The sequence below is a fragment of the Ornithorhynchus anatinus genome, chromosome 2, assembly GCF_004115215.2.
Source record: "Ornithorhynchus anatinus isolate Pmale09 chromosome 2, mOrnAna1.pri.v4, whole genome shotgun sequence".
Lineage (NCBI taxonomy): Eukaryota > Metazoa > Chordata > Mammalia > Monotremata > Ornithorhynchidae > Ornithorhynchus > Ornithorhynchus anatinus.
The window spans coordinates 50,714,892-50,738,961 of NC_041729.1; the positions used below are offsets into that span (position 1 = coordinate 50,714,892).

General features: G+C 43.1%; 1 protein-coding gene across 6 annotated transcripts in view; it reads left to right on the forward strand.

Moving 5' to 3' along the window:
• Positions 1-24,070, forward strand: part of SNX29 (sorting nexin 29) — a 553,944-nt gene that overhangs the window by 418,717 nt on the left and 111,157 nt on the right. For all 6 annotated transcript variants that reach the window (XM_039911120.1, XM_029053042.1, XM_039911121.1 and 3 more), the window contains one exon: positions 4,191-4,331. In XM_039911120.1, the coding sequence (XP_039767054.1) occupies positions 4,191-4,331 (141 nt within the window). The remainder of the gene's footprint in view (positions 1-4,190; positions 4,332-24,070) is intronic.

Genomic DNA, 24,070 nt, shown 5'->3' on the forward strand with positions numbered 1-24,070 from the left:
GGGACCGAGGCACAGAGAAGTTCTGTGACTTGCCCAAGATCACACAGACAGGTGACAGAGCCGGGATTAGAACCAGATCCTTCTGGCTCCCAGGCCCGTGCTCTATCCCCTAGGCCAAGCTGCCTCTGAAGACAGACGACATAGGGTGGAGATGACAAGGAACATTTTCTCCCTGGATCAAATTATCCTGGCTTAGTCCTGGTCTAGCCAGTGAGGCACAGCAGCCAAGTCAACATCAGAATTTAGGTACAACCACCCCTGGATGTGGCGAGGTGAGTCAGAAATGGCACCCTTGAGGTCCAATTTATGGCTCCGGATCAGTGGGTGAGGCTTAAGGCTTCCCCTGAGGGAAGAGCTCTAGGTTTGGAGGAGTCAAAAAGGCTTCCATGTGACATTATGGTGAATTGCTGTGGGCCCGGGCGGGGGTAACGTGGAAATGTCATACAGAATGCTGTGCACATGGAGCATAATGGGTTGTGGAGGAATATTAAACGCAACCAATTCAGTCAAAAATCTGAAGTCGGCCCTGTTTAGCAAGAGGAAAGACTGAGAGAGACAAAGGTGGGAGACTGAGGGACAGAACAAGGAGCAACTGAGAGAGAGGACTCATAGCGACTAGGAGACAAGGGAAGAAAAGCTATACTACAATAAGTACAGGGAGAGAGCAAAGTAATATGAACAGAGAAAGAGAACTTCAACTGTATAACTCTTTCAGGCTCCAACATTCCAGCCGTGTTATTCAAAAGCAGTCGCTCCAGCACAAGATGGTTAAACTTGACCTGATAGTAAAATTAGACAGCACTTCTGCCCTGGACTATGGATTCTGGATGTTGGCAAAGTTTAGTGCATGGATTTTAAAATCCCACACTTTATTGAGAAATAATCTGCCTGTGACTCCTCACATAGTTAAGAATCAGCAGTATGTTATTACCGAGTGCAGTCGATCAATAGTTTTTAATTTGATTTCCTCCTCTTGCAGAGACCTCTAGTAAGTGCTTGGAAGGGCACAAAAGTAGTGAAAGGCATGGGCTTTGCCCTTAAAGACCTTAGAATCTAATTGACATTGTTCTAAAATAGCGATTTGTCTGTAAGATCTGAGTATGAGAATAGATACATGATTGTTCAGTGTTTGAAATAAGTTTTAAGTGCTAAGGATGGGTATAGGTTCAAACTGGTAAAAGTGGAGTTTGGCTCAAATAGCCTGGGGAGATGGACATCAACTGAAGCAGCACGGCCTAGTGGCTAGAGCGTGGGCCTGGGAGTCAGAAGGCCCTGGGTTCTAATCCCACCTCCTCCATTTGTCTTCTGGGCGACCCTTGGGCAAGTCACTTCCACCTCTCTGGACTTCAGTAACTCATCTATAAATTGGGAATTAAGACTGTGAGCCCCATGTGGGACATAGATTGTGTCCAACCTGCTTATCTTATATCTACCCAAAAACTGGGAGGCTTCTTGAGCTTGGTGGGGGGGGGGGGGGGGTCATACTGAGAGCACTTCAACTCCAGCGTACTGATCATCAGGCATTCTCAGAGGGTCTGGTCCCCAGGCTAGCCTTCCACACTTCGTGTGTAGATTCTTGGGGTCCTGGCTTTCTGGTCATAAGTGGATTTTTCAGCTTCCTTCCTCAACAGACCAATAGGCAGGTTGATAGATCACCAAGGGGCTTGTGGAAGGAAGGAGAGGGGAGATCACTTCTCTGTATAGATACTGATTCATTTAGTTCTCTTCCTCCTACTTATCCTTAGCTCTTCTAACACCAACCTACTCACCGTGCCTCGCCCTCGCCTCGCCTGTCATTGACCCGTGGCCTGGAACCCCTTCCACTCTCGATCCGACAGGCCAGCGCTATCCCCACCTTTAAAGGCCTCCTGAAGTAAAGTCTTCTCCAGGAAACTATCCTAGATTAAGCTCTCATTCCCCCTCCCCCCAACCTTAATTCCTACTGTCTCTCCCATGAACTTAGTCCACCCACTAAACACTAAAGTTCTCACCCCACTCCCACAGCACTTATGTTCTGTACCAGTTGCTTCCCTTAATTGTAATTTAATGTCCATCTCCCTCACTAGACTGCACATTCCTTAGGAGCAGGGATTGTGTCTACCAACTGCATTATTTTTATTATGATTATTGTATTTGTTTAAGCATTTGCTGTGTGTCAAGCACTACCCTAAGTTCTGGGGTAGATATAAGATAATCATTCCCTGCCCCACATGGGGTTCACAGTTGAAGTAAGAGAGAAAAGAGGCATTGAATTCCCATTTTACAGGTGATGAACTAGAGGAACAGAGTGACCGAGATCAACTGTATTGGATCTCTGAAGAACTTAGAACACTGCTCTGCACACAGTAAACATTTAATAAATGCTGTTTAGCTACTGTGTGGGCCAGGAAGTGCAAGTTGGTAGTACTGACTCTGTTTTTTAGGCTTCTTTCTTAAATCTTGAAGTTTCATTTTGGTCCTTTGGCAAGCATTATACCTCCCTCAGCTGTGGCTTGAAAACCCAAAGTGGTCTCCCACCACCCCACCTACTTGAATTGAATTTTGTAAGGCTGGAGAGGACATTTGGTAGGAAATTTGGGGAAGTTAATCTAATTGGATAAGTATAGCTAATAGAAAATTCCATTTAAAGGTAGTTTGTTTTGTTCAGAGTAGGGAAGAGGGCTCACTGATACATACAGTGCCCGGTGAGTGCTCAGTGAACACAATTGTTGAATGAATGAATAAATATGCATTTTTAAAAAACAATATATGATCTCCCATCACATTTCCAGCATGAAGCTTTTAGCTATACAAAAGGTTCTCTGAAAAATGCAAAGTGGAAAGCATTCTATTCTCTATTAATTTTCAGCAATTACATTATTTTCCAGAAAAATCACTTAAAAGAGAAAGGCCGGTATGAGGGAGATGCCTTAAAGTTTTGTGGGTTTTTTTGGTGCTGGGAGAGATTGAAAAAACACATGAAGAAACTGAGACAATATCACTTATGAGATATATCTTTAAAAACATTATGCCTTTCTCTGCTTTCTTTTTGTATTTGTTAAAAAAAAATCCAGAATGATACCAAGGCCACAAAGGCCTTAAAAAGCTGTGAAAATTGGCTTAGAAAGAAGTGCGCTTTTTGATAGACTTGACACCTGAAGGGAAAACAACAATTTATAGTAAGAAATTGTTGAATTTTCTAAACGTTCCTTCTGCATTTCCTCCTAAAATTCCAAAGCATAGCCCCATTCTTTGCCTTCCTCCCTTAAGAACAAGTTAATGTCCTCTTCCACTTCTTGAAGCATTTTCTAATGATGTTCTCCCCTTCAAGCAGTGCCCCATTAAATATTGTTGACTGACCGATTTACATAACACATTGCACTGAATAGCTGTAAATATTTGGTTTCTAATTTCATTTATTTTGGAGAATATTTGCTTAATCCCCCTTGTACACTGCAGATGTCCTGGGCTGGTTATTTGCTTGTCATTTTCACTGTTGTCTCATTTGAAATTTAAGGCCCTAGAGGGCAGGAATTTTATTCAGCAAAGTTTAACTTACTTTGTACTTAGTATCATTTGATGCTTACTAAATATAATTTATGGTGATTTCCTTGCATTTTAATAATAACATTGCCATGGTTTCTTCTTTGTGGTCCATTCCAAAACCTCACAAACGACATAATTTGGAAGTTCACATTATCTCTGAGGGACATAAAAGCAAGTGATTGACATTTGTGAATAAGAAAGCAGTTTGGGAATTCAGAAAGCCTAGTTATATATTTTTTTTTCAAGCTTGCTTCGTATATTCTATGAAGCAAGGGTTGAGAAACATAATTTTATGTTCCTCTTTAGGTCACTAATAATTCTCATCTTTTATGATTGTGTCTCACTGGATTCTGTAGAAACTGCAGAGGTACATGATAACTCTAAACATTCAGTAGCTTATTAAACTCGGGAGAAAGAATCAAGCCAAAATATATTACTAGAGAATTAATTCTTAGTACGTTAACTTTTTATCACTTTTGATACCCCAGCCCCACAGCACTTCTGTAAATATCCCTTAATGTCTGTCTCTCTCTTTAGACTCTTAGCTCAATAAATATTATTGATTAGCATGAGAAACTCTTGGGTCAGAGCACTCTGTTCATGCCATCTTCACAAAGTTGTTGTTCTTGGATTAAATTCCATCTTTTCTCATTTACTCTCAACAGGTCTATATCAGGATAAAGGACGACGAATGGAATGTGTATAGACGGTATACAGAGTTCCGAAGTTTGCATCACAAGTTACAAAATAAGTACCCCCAAGTAAGAGCCTATAACTTCCCGCCCAAGAAGGCCATTGGAAATAAGGTATTGTGACGTAAGATCAAATCCCATTGCCTAGTGTTTTGCTACAGTAGTCACATGGAGAATGCATGCAAGATGATTTAGTATTTTTCATTTGTTTGATTTTGATAAAACATTGTCTGCCGATCTCGGATATTGCAAAGACAGCACTTGTAAATATCCCCTTGAAATTTAAACAGAGAATGAGACGGGAATCAACCTCTTTCAGAAAATTCGCACCTAAGCCATGTGGCTTAGGATATTATTACTGATTCAAATTTCACCTCAACGTGAAATGATATTTTTTAATAATCTCTTAAATAAACTAGTAGTTTAGAAAATGCATTCAGTCAAGTAAGAACAAACACAGAAGACAACAAACATAAAACAACTTTATCTCCATCTCCAAACAGATAAATCATTTTCCTATTAGAGAAATGTGGAATTGAGTCCATAAAAACTACAGACTTGAGATTCTACATCAGGTTATAGGTTTCTAGTATGAGACAGGAAGGACAAAAAAATGTCAGGAAAAACTAGAGGGTTAGAGGTTATTTAGAATCATAGAATCTTTGTAAAATTGCTTCAGACTCCCAAGAAATTACCACCTCACCCACCAATGCATCACTGGTGAAGAGCCAATACATAAAATTTATGGCAGTGACCCGAGTATATTTTAATTCAGGCAAACCCACAATCCAAGAGGGTTGCACTCCGTGAAAATGTGATTGCATTGTAGATGATGGCTATATTTGGGTATCTTGAGGTCCATTTCTCCTTAGACGTATGACAGTTAATATCTGGTCCAGAGCTGGGCTTGATAGAATGATCCAGCCCTGCAGGAATGTAGAGGTTCTACTATAAAAAATCCCTCCCTTCCTTCTCATGCCCTGAGCTCTCCTTGCCCTTTCCTGTTCCCAGGAGCTTAACTCCTCTCTTCCTAGCCCAGTATCACACACTCACCCCCGCCCTGTCTTTCCAAGTCCCCACTAATTTATCTCCTTTGCCTGAACTGTAGTCATAGCAACAGCTGGTGTTGTGTGGATGCAGCGGGCTCCTTTCCCCTTCCCCTACCAGGCTTTGTGCTCCCTTTTCCGGCTGGGCAAAGCCAGGGAATGGGCAGTGGGACATTCTGTGGACCAGATGGGTGGGGAGTGGCGGCATTGATGGTGGCCTGGGAGGGGACGGCCACCCCCAGGCTGCCCTGATACGCCCTCATTCCAGGTGCTCTGGTGGGGAGGTGGAACAAGAAGCAGGGAGGGAGAAAAGGGGCAGGGAAGGGGGACCGGGTAACAGTAGCTGGTGTTGGGGTGAAGTTCAAAGAAAAGAAGCGTTGGCAGTGAGGAGAAAGGCTAGGGAGGTGAGGGGGGAAAGTGAGTTTGGGGTGTTGGGAAGGGACAGGATGAGGAGGTTTACTTACCTGACAGGATCTCTGACCTACCTTTTTATGGCATTTGTTTAGCGCTTACTTTGTGTCAAACACTATTCATTCATCAATAGTATTTATTGAGCGCTTACTATGTGCAGAGCACTGTACTAAGCACTTGGTATATACAATTTGGCCACAGATAGAGACAATCCCCGCCCAACGACGGGCTCACAGTCTAATCGAAGCACTGGTGTTGGTGCAAGGCTGGACAGAGTCCCTATCCTGCATGGGTTCACAGTCTAAGTAAGAGGGAGAATAGGTATTTAATCCTTATTTTACAGTTGAGGAATGGTGGGAACAGAGAAAGTACGTGACTTTCCCTATGTCACACAGCAAGCAGTTGGCAGAGCTGGGATTAGAACCCAGGTCCTCTGACTTCCAGGCCGTATTTCCTCTAGGCCATACTGGATGGCCCTGTCCAGATGTTGCAGTCAAAGGGTATAGCTGCACGTATTGTGGGGGGGAGGGGAGGTCAGGGTGATTGTCAGTAAATATATGTGCAGTGAGTCAATTATGTCAAGTAGCATCAAACCATTTTGCTTAAGGTTTCCAAAGAAATACAGCTAAAGCAATAGTAGACTGTGGAGGACAAACTGTACAATAATCAAAATTACCTTTTGTTATTTTATTTTTATTTTTTTTTTACAAAGTCCCTTGTGACCATCTGTGAATTCCAATGTTCCATAGAAACCAGCTTCAAAACCACTAATTAAAAGAATAGCTCAAAGCATCAGAAGAGATTTTATGAATTTAAACAACCTTTAAATAAAAAATTAGGTAGTTTCAATCATTAGCTAAAATTAAATTTCTTGCATTTGCCACCTGAGTAAATTCCCATTTTCCTTAATGTAATATCTGTGGCCATGTTTTCACTACAAAAATAATCAAGAGCAATTGGTAATCTTCTGGGTAGAGTTTGTTGACTTTTGGAAGGGGGTATTGATTTTTTTTTTTTTTTTTGCTTCCTCATTCAAACATTTGCTAGCCGATTTGAAAAGTAACACTTTAGTACTTTATTTTTAACAACAATCACAATTTATTTTTTAAGCATCCACGAGAAGTAATGCATTGTACTAAGCACTTGGCAAAATACAACAGAAGCATAGTGTTTTCAAGGGGAGTAATTGGAATAAATGAATGAACGTCCAGTTGATTTATGCACATATAAAAAGTGCTACGGGATGGTTTGATAAATATGTATGTGCTAGAAGAGGCTGTTGGGTAGATACCACTGGGGCAGTTAATGGGAGGAATATTTGTTGGGGTTTTCCAAGGGCTTTGCAAGTAAGAAGTCCTGTGGTCTTTTGGATTTGAGGGGGGCTGGAATGGTCCACGTGACAGTGGATGGAGTGGGATAATTGAGAGCGTGTTTCAGTAAAAATGTTAGATTAGAAGGGAGAAGGTCAGTGAAAATGAGTGAAGTGAGCTGATACGTAATGGAGGGAGAGGTACTGAAGAGGAGTGACCCCCTATCATAAGATAATAATGATAATAATAATAACTGGTATTTGTGAAGCACTTACTATGTACCAAGAACTGTACTAAGTGCTGGGGTAGAAACAAGATAATCAGATCTCACGTGGGGTTCATAGACTAACTAGGAGGTACAACAGAAGCAGGATGGCGTAGTGGGTAGAACACGGGCCTGGGAGTCAAAAGGACATTGGTTCTAATCCCGACTCCACCACTTGTCTGCTGTGTGACCTTGAGAAAGTCACTTCACTTCTCTGTGCCTCAGTTACCTCATCTGTAAAGTGGGGATTGAGACTCTGAGCCCCACATAGGACAGGGACTGTGTCCAACCCAATTTGCTTGTCTCCATCCCAGTGCTTAGTACTATGCCTGGCACATAGTAGGCACTTAACAAATACCATTATCATTATTAATAATAATAATAATAAAATCTCCATTCTGCAGATAACGGAACTGAGGCACAGAGAAGTGAAGTGGCTTGCTCAAGGTCCCATAGCAAATAAGTGGAAGAGCAGGGTTTAGAACACAGCCCCTTTACCTCCAGGGCCCGTGGCCTTTCCACTAGGCCATGCCGCTTCTCAGGTGATTTGAATTGACTGATCGATGAGACGAAAATGGGAATCTAGTGGAGGTTTTGGAGGAGTGGAGACCAGTGTTTGGATAGTAACATTGGAAAGGTGATCCATTTAGCAGTGTGTAGTATAAATGGGAAGGGAGAGAGGCTGGAGACCAGGGAGGAGTCTAATACAGTAGCCTAGCTGTTATATGAAAACTGTAGCTCCCCTCAACCCCAAGTGCTATTCCAGATGGTAAGTGAGAGAGGCACCCCTTCAGGTCACATGACGAAGTGGAGATTTCTTTTGGGATGTTGCAGTTTTGAGATCTGATATTAAGGTGAAAAATGGGTAACAGGTTGATTGTATTCTTTGTCATCATCACTGTTGTGTTCTGGATGTAGTTTTGTGTGGGCTAGGGGACACCGTCACCCGGCGTTCTCTGTGGCCTTACTCTGTTACGTTACAAACCGGAGGAAGAGACCCAGCATCGCATGACTTTAGGTGGTCAAATATCTAAATATTACAGGGGACGTTTTCATGCCCTTGACTGCTCAAGGCCCATCTAAGTCCTCCGTTCCTGCAGCCTTTGTTTACTGAGAGCTGGGAAAGGAGAGGTCCTTTATTGCGAAGGCATCCAAAGGGTTGCTGACAGTTGCCAAGAATCAAAGCAGTTGAAACATCTTCACCTGGATGAGCTGTCACCTTGACCATTTAATTGGCCGGCCCAGTAGCAATTTGTCCTTCTTCGTCCTTAATGGCAAAGAGGTGGTTGCTTCCCGTACCACTTTTGGCTGCCATTCTAGAAGTAGTTGGGGAATTCTTAAAATATTTGTTGTTTTCAAGGGCGGATTTATAACACAATGAGGTAACGGTTTCATCGTTATAACGGTATGATTTTTGGATACCGACCTGTCTCAAAGGCTCAGTTACCCCCGGTGGCTTGGTCAGTAACCGCTTGGATGTCAGTTATTCACAAGTAAGCTTCTAAAGCCCTTTGATTATCCAGTGGCTAAGCAAAATCAATAGGGTTTTCTGTTTTATTTGAAAGATGGCAAGGGTCTTCTGAACTTTTTTTCTCACTTCAACAATTATCTGCCTGCCCAGTGGAATACTGTAGGATAATTACAAGCAGAAAGCATGTTAAATGTGTCTTTAGGGAGGCTACATAATGTATTCAAAGTTTCTGTCATCTCTGAGATCATTAAGTAATCTGATCTAGAATCTATAGTCCAAAATGCTATTCAAGGAAACAGTTAAAACCACCGTTACAGCTATTTCTTTCGTGGCAATTTAGAATAGCAATACATTTGCCCATTTTTCAGGTATCGTCTGTTCTACAGTAGAATGTGGGGCTGAGAAAAAAAGTAACCCAGTAAGCAGTTTTTATTTGACCTTACATTTCTGACAGAGGAATCACTGGCAGTGAAGTGATGAGCATTAGCCGTATATTTTACAAGAGCAGGATTTGACTTCAAAATGCCTTTTTAATATTCCAAGCGTACATTTTGAGGGTTGGAATCAAAAAATAAAAAAAAAATTGGATAACACTCAGGTCTACTAAAGAATACAAAGCCAAATCATTCACCAAGTATGTCTTTCCTTTTGTAAAATCGCAAAGCCAGAATCGTGTTAAAACAGTTTTTCCTTTCTATCAACAACTGTTTGTGAAGTGTAATCTATTGTAGCTGTCAGATACATATTCCCTCAATCGACATTATATATTTATTAAGCATATCAGATCATTTTGGAAAGGGAAGCCTCAAGTTGAATATGAAAATTTAGGCTTAATCAAATTAAAAGGAAATTTGAGGTTTCAATTGATTTTGTTTTTGAGGCCACTACATGAAAAGTAAGGCCAATAATTCAAGTTCCCTTCCTCAGTCATTTTGGTGCCTTCTGTAAAACTGAAATTGATTAGAAGAGGTCATTGATAAGTGATTCTGTTCTCACTCCCTCCTTGGGCGTTATGATTTCTTCTAGACTGTGAGCCTTTGTGGGCAGGGACTGTCTCTATTTGGTTGCTGAATTGTGCTTCACAAGCACAGTACAGTGGTCTGCACACTGTAAGCATACAAGAAATACGACTGAATGAAAGAATTTCCTGGTTGTTTCCTACAATCAGAAAGAGTTTTCCAAAGCATGAGTGAAGCTAGATCCCCCAGGAATCTTAGTGATGGGTGTCTTGTTAAAGTGGACTTTACTGTATGGAGTCTTAGGCAAATGCTTGTTGTTGGTTACTGAAGGTCTTACCTTGTAAAATAAGGGTGCATTTGCTGTGCTTCATTGGACAGTTGAGATTTTTTTCTTTGCTTAGAAGACTAGTTCATCGAAAGGTCATATGGCTTTTCTGCTTTTCTCTTTTCCCTGGAAAACAGGGAAAGGCATATCTTTTCTGTCTAAGCTTCAAATAGATCAGCTTATTGTAGAAATAGGGTGTTTAAATTCTCATTAAGAACACAAGAAAGGGTGAGGAAGAACTAGGCTGGGCCACATTGTTTTGGAAAAGGACTCGCTTTCTACATTCCCAATTGCTTCGCAAAGCAAGCACAATTGCTGAAGGCAGCAAATTCCTATAGTGCAATAAAGGGACAGCATCCCAGCGGGCAGAGTGTGGGGTGGTGCCGGTGGGGTAGACCGCCCACATTATCATCCTTTCACAAGTCTTTCTGAACTCCCAGATACAGACCTTACATTCTGGCTGTTCCAGAGAATCTCAGCCACTGGAATCTGCCAGGGAATTCCTGGGCTTGGTACCCACACAGTGACTAGTCTGGCCCTGGAGATGTTGGCAGACCAGTCTGTGTTTCTCTGCAAAATGGAGGAAGCAAAACTTTTGCGTCCAAGCTCTTCGGGCAGACAGGATCGATCAAATATATTCATCGAGCACTTCCTTTATGGAGAGCACTGTACTAAAGCACTTAGGCGAGTACAACGTAAGAGAGTTGGTCGATATTTTCCCTGTTTTTTTTCTATTTTATGGTGCTTGTTAAGCACTATATTAAGCCCTGGGTTGGATACAAGCTAATCAGGTTGGACACAGTCACTGTCCCACAAGGGGCTCACAGTCTTAATCCCCATTTTACAGATGAGGTAATTGAGACACTGAGAAGTTGTGACTTGCCCAAGGTCAGGCAGAAGGCAAGTAACGGAGTTGGGATTCATTCATTCATTTACTCGTATTTATTGAGCACTTAGGGTGCGCAAATCACAGTACGAAGTGCTTGGGAGAGTTCAGTATAACAATAAACAGACACATTCCCTGCCCACAGCAAGCTTACAGTCTAGAACGGGAGACAGACATGAATATAAATAAATTAGAATCCAGGTACTTCTGTCTCCCTGTCCCATGCTGTATCCACTAGGCCTTACTGCTTCCCAGCCCACAGTGAGCTTACAGTCTAGAAGGGGAGACAGACATTAAAGTAAATAAATTACACATATGTACATAAGTGCTGTGGGGCTGAGGGAGGGGTGAGTAAAGTGTGCAAATCTAGGTTCAAGGGGATACAGAAGGGAGAGAGAGAAGAGGAAATGAGGGCTTAGGGAAGCCTCTTGGAGGAGATGTGATTGTCAAATATGAAGAGAGAAGGCATTCCGGGCCAGAGGCAGGATTTGGGTGAGAGTTTGGCAGCGACACAGATGAGATCGAGGTACAGTGAGCAGGATGGCACTAGAGGAGCGAAGTGTGCAGGTTGGGCTGTAGTACGAAAATGGCGAAGTAAGGTTGAAAGAGGTAAGGTGATTGAGTGATTTAAAGCCGATGGTAAGGAGTTTCTGTTGGATGCAGAGGTGGAGGGGAAACTCCTGTACGTTCTTGAGGAGTGGGGAAACAATGGATTGAATGTTTTGTAGAAGAATGATGTGGGCAGCAGAGTGATGTATAGACTGGAGGGGAGAGAGGTAGGAGGCAGGGAGGTCAGAAGGAAGCTGATACAGTAATCAAACTACCAGCTGGTCCTGTTTGAAGGTACGGAACTTGACTGGATGTGTGAGGGCCTGTAAACACGTATACCCATGACATGGATGCTGGAGAGCTTTTTCCTCCTTTCTGTAATGGAATTGTGGGGAAACTCAGGTACAGGTGAGACCTGGCTGAGGGTTTGTCCAGAAGAAGTTAGGGGAAATCATAAAAATAAAGACATAAGCTCCTTCTAGAGAGTACGTTTGTTATGGGCAAGGAAACGTGGTTAATAATAATAATGTTGGTATTTGTTAAGCGCTTACTATGTGCCGAGCACTGTTTTAAGCGCTGGGGAAGACACAGGGGAATCAGGTTGTCCCACGTGGGGCTCACAGTCTTAATCCCCATTTTACAGATGAGGTAACTGAGGCACCGAGAAGTTAAGTGACTTGCCCAAAGTCACACAGCTGACAAGTGGCCGAGCCGGGATTTGAACCCATGACCTCTGACTCCAAAGCCCGTGCTCTTACCACTGAGCCACGCTACTAACTCTGTTGTGTCGAATCCTCCTGAGTGCTTAGTACAGTGCTCTGCACACAGTAAGCACTCCATAAATGCCATTGAGCAATACATTGATAACCCAACAAATGGAGGGTTAGAGAAAATGCCAAGAGATTTGAGCTTTTTTCTATCTTTGATGTTTTAGCCAATGATGAGAGGAAAACAGGTGAAAAAGGTAATTGATGGACTGCCTTCCTTCTACTTATGTGAGTGACTTTAGCCAAACCCATAGTAGTTTTTTCCCCATAGTCCTGATTTTGCACTAGGTGTAAGGGTGTTTTGAAGGTACCTGACTTGAATAGCCACAACCATCCTTGACTTGGCTTGAGGGAGGTTCAGCCGAATTGGACACAGAGTATATCTCATTCAGATATGATGCAAACATATGAGGTTGGAGTTTCAAGGAATCAGGATTGCTGGGATCTTTCAAGTCCCCTAGAGTTTTTTTACCCCTCATAAGTTTCATTAGGTAAAAAGGAAGGGCTGCCTCAAGTATGAACCTGTACTAACAGCTTAGGAGGTGTAAAAGGTTTGTTGTTTTGCAATTTTCTATGTGTACATCAATTGTTTTTTAAATGCAAACAGTTTAAGGGGAACTTAGGATGTGATGTCTTGGGTCAGGATATAGTCTCTGTACTGCTGAGGCTGTAATTTTTAGATGAGGTAGGGAGAAGAAAGAAAAACAGAAGGAAAGACAGGAAGGAAGGGAGGAAGAGGGAGAGAAAGGGAAAGAGAAAGTAATATAGGCGAGACAAAAAGAAAGACAGACAGAGAGAGAAGAGGGAAAAGAGAGAAAAAGAGATAGGGGGAGAGAAAGAAAAAGGAAGAGAGAGAGAGAACTTATTTATGTAAGTTAATGAATAGAGATTTACTAGCTGTAGCTAGCAATCATATATTTCCACCCCCGCCCCCAGCTATTATCCCACATTTATCAGCGTTAAACTGAACCTCCTTGGAGTGGAAGCAACTGAGTGATTCAGTGAGTGGGAACCTCTTGGGTGAGAAGCAGTGTAGCTCAGTGGAAAGAACCCGGGTTTGGGAGTCAGTGGTCATGGGTTCGATTCCCGGCTCTGCCACTTGGCAGCTGTGTGGGCAAGTCACTTAACTTCTCTGTGCCCCAGTTATCTTTCAAAGGGGGATGAAGACTGTGAGCCTCACGTGGGACAACCTGTTTACCCTGTATCTACCCCAGCGCTTAGAATAGTGCTCTGCACATAGAAAGTGCTTAACAAATACCGACTAGGGATCTCATGACATTACAAAATACCCTTGTGGACAGACTTCACGTCTACCAACTCTATTATATTGTACTCTCCCAAGGGCTTAGTACAGTGCTCTGCACACAGCAGCACTCTCTGAGGTTGTGGTTTACTGAAACCTTTAAACATTTCCTCTGTCTTCCTTGCCTTTATAGCAACTGTTTTGTATCCTGAACGCAAGTCCTCTGTCTCCCAGGCCCATGCTTTTTCCATTAGGCCACGCTTATTATGCTCAATCTTTATAGGTAATGGAATATAAATTTAAATATAATTTTTTTAGATATTTGGACTAAAGTAGTACTAGGAAATAGCATTTATTCAGCCACCTACTTGGCACAGTACATTATAGTCAGAGCATGGGACGTATAAAACAAAGATGTGACATGGTCCTTGCTCAGAGAGCTTACCCTCTTATGGGAGAGAAAGATGTTAAAACAATTGTAAGCTCACTGTGGACAGGGAATGTGTCTGCCAACTCTGTTGTAGTGTACTCTCCCAAGCGCTTACTAGAGCGCCCTACAAATAAGTAAGCTCTTAGGAAGTACCACTGATTGATTTAATGGAAACATGTCTTTTATTCAGTCTTTACTGATTTTAGGGAGCTTGTCCTTCATTTTCTCCAGTGTCAGTATCATAACTAGTTGTAATTTGGTTCAAAGGTAAAGTTACTGACAGGAAGATTGTATCCGTAAATCTATCCGTCCCTTCCTGCAGGGAAAGGGTCAAAGAGCCCGAAGTAGGAGAATGAATGCCTTTTTTAGTGGTTAAGAACCACCCAGGGGACCTCATTTGGTGGCGTAACCCACTGGAATCCTGACAGTAGTGGGCTAGGCTGGGTGGCCAAGACCTCTGTGATGACCACTCTGGCACAATGGCCCAGCGTGAGCATTGCCTGTTTGGCCCCAGATGGGTTTGGTATGTGAAATTGTTGCTTACACTCTGCCCACCTACTCTCTCATTGCACCCACTGTCCCAGTGGAAAGCTGCAGGTAGATCTGAGTAAGTGTGATTGGCACTGGGCAAACCATCAGCCTTATAATCAATCCTTTGCACCGGTCCTCAACCCCCAAAATTTTCATGATTGGACAAGGATCATCCATCATCTACTGGGGGAGAGTCCAGCCAGCCACACGGCTGAAGTGTTACTAAAAAATAATCTCTGGAGCCCTTGCTCACTGTGTCCATGAAAATATAATAGTCTACCTTTTTCTGGGCCCCTGCCATTCAGGATGAGAACAGGTTTGATACCAGATGTCAAGAGGGGGAAGGTTTAACCACTTAAAAGTACCCAGGAATGATCTTATAGGATATTAGATGAGGATTCCTGCATTTCTCTTACACAAAGCAAGTCACTTACACAGGAATCTAGAAAGTGCAATGTGGTTGGGCTTGAGCGATAAGGAGAATTGGATTTTTAAGTCTACAAATGTTCGCCATTGTCAGATGGTGAGTAGGATGTCTGGGGGTCGGGCAGAAGATCTGTCACCTCTCATCCGTTCACACCTGTGCTATATCCACTGTCCAGGATGGCCCCGGTCCAAACTCTTTGGATTAGCACCCAGCTCCTTTCCTTTCTGTGGGACTGCAGAGGAGGAAGGCATCTTAAATCCAGATTCAGCTCACTTTAATAGCAAAGCAACACTTCTCCTGTGTGCACACCCTGACAGAGACTGGTGAATCTTTTTTTTTAATCCAGTAAATTTTCATCGAGCCTCAGGTTGAGACGGATGCCTGCGGTATTGGTTACTTGAGGTTGGAGATTAGTCTTCAGATCCATCCAGCAGGAATGAATGTAATTGTTCAGGTGTGCAGCTGGGGGCTCACTCAAGGAAGGGAGGGGAAAAAGTAGGGTTATCCAGGGGTTTAATGGAGTTTCTCGTCCCTTGTCCTTAACGGAGCAACCCAGCACCGTAGCTACAAACTGATTCCTGATAGGTCAGAGTGATTTGAGGTTTCTCCAAACCGTTCCTTCTGCAATGAAATGGTAAAATGATGAGAGGAGAAACAGTCCAGCTGGGTTCTCTGCCTCTGGGACAAGGGATTGCTACAAAGCGGCCAGTGCGAGCCAAATACTGATTTCCATCGTATGACAAACACCAGGATGCGATGAGTTTTGAACTCTTTGATTTTCACCAGGCTGATGTTCCTAGGTGCTCAGTTGTAATTGGTCAGCAAGCGAGCCGACAGAAGTAATTAGATCTGAAAATTATAATAATCCTGTTGGCTTAACTGAAGGCGGTCGTACAGGCCCATGGACTTGATATTTTGTCTCGATAGGAATGCAAAAAATAATCAGATCTTAGTATTTTTCACCTGCGTCTGCTAGGCTTCAAATACAGGGTTGAAATGGTTTCTATCTGCAAGAATGGATCGCTATATGAAAGTCGCAGTACAGCTCCATATTGAGTTGACTGGAAATGAAAGAATTTTATTTCCAAAGATGTGAGAAAAAATACAAGTCATGGTTAAAAGGTTTCATTTCCATTCAATTGCTGCTTCTGCTTTGGTGAAGTGATGGACGGAGGCATCTTAAATAGGCCAATTCCACCTCTGATATCACCGCTGATTCTCCCACTCATTCACTCTCCTGATGCTTCCTTCCCCTCTGCCTTCAAACACTGGCACCTCTCCCCCATCCTCTGGAGCCCACTGCACAACCCAGTTACCCATCGCTGCATCTCCACCATTCCTGTCCGGACTACTCCAGTAAGTTTTGTATCCCCTTTGCCCTCGTTTCCTCTCCACCAGCTCCCTTCTTGATCAGTCAATCAATCAATGATATTTATTAAGCACTTATGTGCAAAACACCATTCATTCAGTTGAATTTATTGAGTGCTTATGTGTGCTGAACACTGCACTCAGTCCTTGGAAGAGTACAATATGACAATAAACGGAAACATCCCCTGCCCCTAATGAACTAAGCGCTTGGGATAATACAACAGAATTAGCAGCCACGTTCCCTGCCCGTTCCCTATCCAGAGGGGGAGGCAGATATTAATATTTATAAATAAGTAACTTATAATAACTAACTTAAAGATCTATACGTAAGTGCTGTAAAGTTGGGGGTAAGAAGAATGTCAAATGTCGAAAGGTCTTGACCCTCTACAGTCCAGTTTCGGCCGCTTTGACACCACCAAGACCCCCAACTCCAAGGATACCCAGGACTTCCTTCTTGCCACATCAAATGGACTCTACTCCATCCTCTTCCTCCTCTCTACCTCTCATCTTTCTCTGACCTCATGAACCATTCCCTCCATCTGGAAGCACTATCAAATCTTGGTTTTTCTTTGTCCCTTCCTGAGTCTCCCTTTAACACTCTGGCCAGTCCTTCTCAGTGTCTTTTTTGAGCTCATCCTCTTTCTTCCCACCCCCTAACTCTGGATGCCTTTCAAGGTCTTATTTTGCGTCCTTTCTCTTCTCAATTTATACTCATTCCCTTGGGGAGTTCATCTACTCCATAGCTTCAGTACCATCTTTATGCATATGATTCCCAAATCTCTCTTGCTAGCACTGAACTCTCTCCTCTGCAATTTCTCATTTCCTCCAGGGCCCAGGACATCTCTACACGCATGCCCCACCACCACCGCAAGCTTCAAACATCCAAAATATTTCCAAATCTGCCCCTTCCTCTCTATCCAAACTGTTACTACTCTGTTCCAGTCTCTTTCCAAATCCTGGCTTAACTACGGCTTCAGCCTCCTCATTGTTCTCCTTGCTTCCAGTCTTCTCCACCTCCAGTCTGTAATTCATTCAGCTGCCCGGATCCTTTTTCTAAAGCAACAATCTGCACATTCCTCAGAAACCGCCAATGGTTGTCCATTCCTCTCTTCATCAAGCAAGAACTCCTCCAAGTTGGTTTTAATGCACTCATTCGATTCCCTCCTTCTGTCTACTTAGCCACTCTTTTCTCTCATTTCATCCCCTCATACTCTCCATTTTTCTCTCTTTCTGTCTCCCCCTCTAGGACTGTAATCTTGTTATGGGCAGGGAATCTGTCCTTTATTGTTAGATTGTACTCTCCCAAGTGCTAGTATAGTGCTGTTGAACACTCAATAAATATGACTGACTGACTCTCAAGCCAACATACTCTCTATGCCTCGTTCTTGTCACTCCTACCCTAACCTCTTGCTCAGCCCCTCTCCCCTGTCTGAACTCTCGCCCCATTCATTAGACCATTAGACCACTGCTCTCCCCAATTTCAAAGGCCTTCGGAAACAGCAACTCCAGAAGGCCTTTTCTGATTAATTTCTGATCTCCTCACCTGATAATCCCCAACTCCTACACCAGCACTCAAGTTCACACTTCCCTTAGCACTTAGATCCTCATAACGCCCCATAGTGCTATATACATATCTTTTGTACTCACTTCTTCCTATGTGTTACATGTCTGTGTCTGTCTCTTCCACTAGAATGCAATCCTTGAGAGCAGAAATCATGTCTAGTAATTCTCCTTCACTCTCCTAAACAGGTAGTAAAATACTCTGCTGGCATTAGGCACTCAGTGAATACTATGTTTCAATTTGGAGGGTCAGAAAATGGAGGGCAACAGTTCACTTCACTGTTGTGACTTCATAAGAAGCAGCGTGGCCTAATGGGTAGAGCACAGGCCTAGGAGTCAGAAGGACCTGTGTTCTAGTCCTGGCTCTACCACTTGTCTGCTGTGTGACCTTGGGCCAGTCGCTTCTTTTTCTCTGGGCCTCAGTTACCTCATCTGTCAAATGGGGATTAAGACTGTGAGCCCCTATGTGGACAAGGACTGTTTCCAACCCACTTTGGTTTCATTATTATATTATTATTGTTATTGCTATTTGTCCAGAAACCAAGTGGATTTAAGATGACTGACCTAAAATCCAACACCTGGGTGTCTCTTGCCTCCTTGGCCTAGGAAGTCATTCCACTGATCCTCGGGATCTTTTTATCCCCTTTCCCCCTTTGGCATTCTATTATCTCTCCTGATATTTTTGGTTATTTATTTGTCTTAACTGAGTTATTTCCAATAGTCGGACCAGGCAAGGCCTTGATTTGAGGAGATAGTTGGATACGAGCGAGTTACCCAAATAATCTCAAAGAGCCAGATAAATAGATGGTAATAGGCTGGACTTCCCTCTACTTCCAGGATAGGCCCCACTTTCCGGTGTTCTGGGTGGCTGGGTGGAGAGTCCAGGGGTGTGAGTTCTAGAGAGTGGTGATGACTGTATGACACTTCAGTGCTGCTGCTCTGCTCTTCCTCAAACCCTTCTGGAAAACTGGAAAAGTGCAATTTAACCTCCAGGCCCTGGGTAAATACTCAAGTTCCCTCTAGCACAATCCAACTCATTTTCCAAGAAACACTTTCTGAAAAAAGGTGGCTTCATTTACAACTCATAAGTTCCCTGTTCATGGAAACTGGAATCCAACATGGACACTTGAAGTTCCCAGATAATGCATAAACTTAATGTTGTCTGTTAGCTTCAACACCCTCCAGTAATAATAACAAGAATATTAACAAGAAATTCTAGTTATTATTTGTTCTTGTTATTATTGATATTACCATTATACACTTACTATGTTCCAAGCACTGCGTTAAGCAATGGGGTTGATGCAATATAAAGCAGGTCGGACTCGATTTCTATCCCACCTGTGGTTCATAATGTAAAGGTGAGAGAGAACAGACATTTTAAAGTAGTTAGACTTTAACATTTAACTCAGAGTATTGCCGGTTTGGAAGGTTCCTCCTCTCACCATCTCTGCCCTCTCTCTGGTCAATGACATATCAAGTAACAAAAACGTTAAAGCTGGGAACAAAAATGATATGTAGTGGAATAGTTGGAGTGGGGTTTAGTAGGAACCTCATTTCTAGATTGTAAGCTCATTGTAGGCAGGGAATGAGTCTGTTTATTGTTATATTGTACTCTCCCAAGCATTTAGTACAGTGCTCTGTCCACAGTAAGTGTTCAGTAAATACGATTGACTGACTGACACTGGATAATGAACCCCAGGATTGTAGAAATCCATAGCAGAAATGGACCCAGCCAAATCTACTTAGCTCCTCCAGACTGACGAAGCTGAGTTTGTGGGAAATCAGAAGTTGCAGTCTGACATTTTCAGAAACTTTTTAGACTAAGTGCATGACCATCACTTCACTCAGACAATTTTTGTTATTTGTGTTGCATTCCAGGAACCTGTTAGGGCCAGAAGATAGTGTTAAGCCCTCCATAGAAACTCAATGAAGTGAAATTTTTCCAATCTGTGTTACAAAAGAGACTTTTGGAACCAAGATTAAACTGCAGCCCCTGAGTGAGAGATGGTTCTTAGCTAACGGAGACCCTCACAGCTTGCTGGGAGGAAAAATGTTCTAGACCCTCATTAATCTCTGATCCAGAATTGTACCCTGATTGTATTCATCGGGAAGCACCCTGGCCTAGTGGAAAGAGCAGAAATCCTGGGTTCTCATCTCATTGTCTGCTCTGTGATCTTAAGCAAGTCACTTAATGTCTCTGTGTCTGTTTCCTCATCTGTAAAAATGGGCACACCATATTTAATCTGTGATCCCTGTGTGGGACAGGGACTGTATCTGTTCTGCCCATATTGTATCTAAGCTAGCACTTAGAACAGTGCTGGACATACAGTAAGTACTTAAAACAAGGTAAAATTATTATTATTATCATCATTATCATTACTAGTAGAGTAGTAGAAGAAATAATAGTATTTTTCCATTATCACATCAACTTTCAGTTGGAAAGAATGAAGCCTAAGGGTTGAGAGTTGGGTTCCATGAATGACTTGAGTTACGCTGCAGTTTTGGGTGCGTGACTTGTATTTTGGGAGGTGCTGAGCAACCTATCTGTAAAATGAGCAGAATGCTACCCAGCATGGAGTATTATGGGGAAGTTTGATTCACGTGATTTCATTGCTCTGTCATGTGGCACTGTCCTACTCAGTAACATCCTGAACGACTCTGAGATGGCACCACGCACGGGGTGCTCTGGCGGCAACCTCATGCCTACTGTTGCATTCAGCATTTGGTCCCTTGTCCACTTATTCATTTGGAAGAGTCTCAAGTCACCAACCCTCAGAGCAGCTTTGAACTATTTCCTGGATAGTTTGGGGATTTGTAAAATGCAGATGAGTAAAGGAGGGTTTGGCAAAATTCACACCATTGTATGGTAGACCAGGATTCTTGAAATTGTCATCTAGATACGATCATTTCTGAGGGGCAGCGAACCAGGGACTTGAGGGGTGGGATTTGGAGGAGGTAGAGAAAGGAGCGATGCCTGAAGGAGGGAGGAAGTTGGGATTTACAAGGTGTTTTTGAAACTTAAAATTACTTCTCTGGAATTTTTTTCCATGGAATAATCATTCTGAGGAAAATCCACATGAAAAATGACCCAGATCCAGCTTTAAATTTGCCATTTGCTTAAAGCTGCATTTTTAATGGTATTTGTTAAGCCCTTGCTATGGGCCAAGCAATGAACTAAGCACTGGGATAGATACAAGCTAAAAAGGTTGCGCATAGTCCAAATCCCACGTGGGTCTCTCGGTCTTAATCCCCATTTTCCAGATGAGGTAACTGAGGCACAGTGAAGGGAAGTGAATTGCCCAGGGTCACCCAGCAGCAGACAAGTTGGCAGAGCTAGGATTAGAAGCCAGGTCCTCTGACTTCCAGGCCTACGCTCTATCCCCTATGCCATGCTACATCCCCTGGGTCCTGCTCCTGAACTTGCCATCGTTCAGCAGAAGCTACATGCAAAGAGAGCGCGGAGAGACTAAAAGGCAGAAGATTGTGCCAGAGAAGCAGCGTGGCTCAGCGGAAAGAGCATGGGCTTTGGAGTCAGGGCTCATGAATTCGAATCCCAGCTCTGCCACTTGTCGGCTGTGTGACTGTGGGCAAGTCACTTAACTTCTCTGTGCCTCAGTTACCTCATCTGTAAAATGGGGATTAAGACTGTGAGCCCCACGTGGGACGTCCTGATTCCCCTGTGTCTACCCCAGCGCTTAGAACAGTGCTCGGCACATAGTAAGCGCTTAGCAAATACCAACATATATATCCAAGCAGCTCATCATACTCTCACCATTGCTGCTCCTTTGACGTCTAACAGGAAACCCTCTGTTTAGAAAATCAGCCAGGAAGATCAGAATGATGGAAAGTAGGGGAGGGGGGAAGCTAGTAAGAGTGGAGGGAGGGATTTTCCACAAAACGTGGATCCATCGCCAATGGCTGGTTTAAACTGTGACTTCGAGGTGGGAGGAAGCTAAAGAAGTGGAGTTGCCATCACAGCTGCAAAGTCCAGAGTGTAAGCTCACTGTAATCAGGGCATGTGTTTACCAACTCTTTAATAGTGTATTATCCCCATGGCCTAGTACAGTGCTATGCACACAGTAAGCACTCAATAAATGCCATTGATTAATTTCTGCCCACTACCATCTAGCTCCAACGGGAAGTACAGGCTTCCTCTGGCTGCCCACCTTTCTCAAAGAGCCTTGTCCCCTCATTGTGACAATTTGGGGGTGACAGTAGCCCGCTTCGCCATCTGAAGTTGGCATGGGCAACTGAGAAGTAGCATGGTCTAGTGGATAGAGCATAGTCAGAAGGGCTTGAGTTCTAATGCCACCACTTGCCCCCGGGTGACCATGGGCAAGTCACTTGACATCTCTCTGCTTCAGTTATCTCATCTGTAAAATGGGGATTAAGATTGTGAGCCCCATGTGGCACATGGACTGTGTCCGACCCGATTAGCTTGTATCTACCCCAGTGGTTAGTACAGTGCCTGGTACATAGAGCTTAACAAAGACCTAAAATATAAATATGAAAAAAACCTCATATCCCTCTGGTCAGGCCTTTTGGGGCTGTGGCTTTTAAATTTGACCGTACTCTTATGTGGCCTTACAAATGCCTTGGAGTGCTCTGATTGAAGAGACGAAAATGCCTAGCAGTATCCACACACCAGATGAGTTGCTGTATATGAGGGCTGTGGCCATTTTGCAACATTGAGTCCAAAAACCTACGTCTCCCCGGCTTTCTGGAAGTTGGGTTAAGATAAGGATACTGAGGGGCCAGACAGTGATGGGTGTCAGGCCAGGTACCGGAAAAATCCTCTGTGGGCTAGGTGAGGTTTTAGAACAGACTGCTATTAGTTACCCTGTCTTTCCACCGGCTCCAAGTCGCTCCCAGGTATAATACTTCTGTGGAACTGACCCTTGGACATTTCTGTCTCCAGAAAATCTTTGACTTCATTAACAGGAACTGGGAACTTGCAAATGAAAAATCTGGGTTTGTTTTTTGGGGTCAGGGTTTTACCCACTGTGGTGGAGACAAGTTAGGTTGCGAATAGTCCTTTGGAAGGTGATACTGGAAATGTGAAGATGCCAACATTTTTTAAGAGAGAAGTCCTGAGATCATCTTGGCGTGACCTTTTGGGCCTCCCTTGGACTGATTGTAAGATCTGAAATAGATACCAAGTTTGTTTTTGACTGGGAGCATTAAAAGATGAGCCAGCCAAACAAAACTGGCATTGTGCTTAATCCTCGTTTCACCTTTTTATCTTTTCCTTGTGCCGTTTCAGTTTTTTGTTCTCTCAGAATAGGAAATCCCAACAGAAAACACAAACGAGAACAATTTGGGGCATTTTTCAAGCTGAAAATGGAATGAAGCAAATAAAAAATGTTTTGTTTCACAGGCATTTCCCTCAGAAATACCATTTGTGTCTCAACATATCTCAAGAGTTGTAAATCATCCTTTCGTTATTGCTCCAGGGGTATCTGTGTATGATTCAAAAGCATTGATTTAATAAATGAATCAAATGCTTTCCCTTCCTTGTGGTCTTCTCCAAGGGGCTGAAGACAGTGGAGGGGTGCATCAGTAGCATTAGGATGAAAAATTGGCCACTGTTTTTGACTTACATCTTTTGTCACCTTCCTAACATTTCAGAGTCAAAGCCCTTTGGAATTTCCTCTTTCTGTAATGAGATAATCTAATCTGAGCCCTTTCTGCTGTGCTAAACTAATTCAGTTCCCTGTTAGCAAGAACAGTATCTGAAATAAATGGATAAAAATCTGTATAAAATTTTCTGACCGGTTAGCGCTTAATGCATTTTGAACTGGTCCAATTCAAGGCTGTTAAATGAGAGGTGAAGAATATCATGGCAAAAAAACCCTACACCCATCTACAATATACCTCCTTAGTGCTGAACATCATTTCTTACTTTCTGTCCAAAGGGTCAGGTCTCCTGGCCTCTGGCATTCTGGAAGAGAGGTACTTCCTGAAGCCCCCTTTTTTCAATTTAAAAAAATGGTATTTGTTAAGTATGTACTATATGCCAGGTACTGTATTAAGTGCTGGGGGCGATACAGGCTAATCAGATTGGACAAAGTGCATGTCCCACGTGGGCTCACAGTTTTAATCCCCATTTTACAGATGAGGAAACTGAGGCACAGAGATGTTAAGTGACTTGCTCAAGGTCACACAGCAGGCAAGTGGCAGTGCCAGGATTAGAACTCAGGTCCTTCCGACTCCCAGGCCCTGCCACAGGGACTGCTTCTCACCTTGCCTCTAGGCAGCCACCCTCTCCTTCCTGAAGTTTGCCATTCTATAAGGCATCCAAGCCC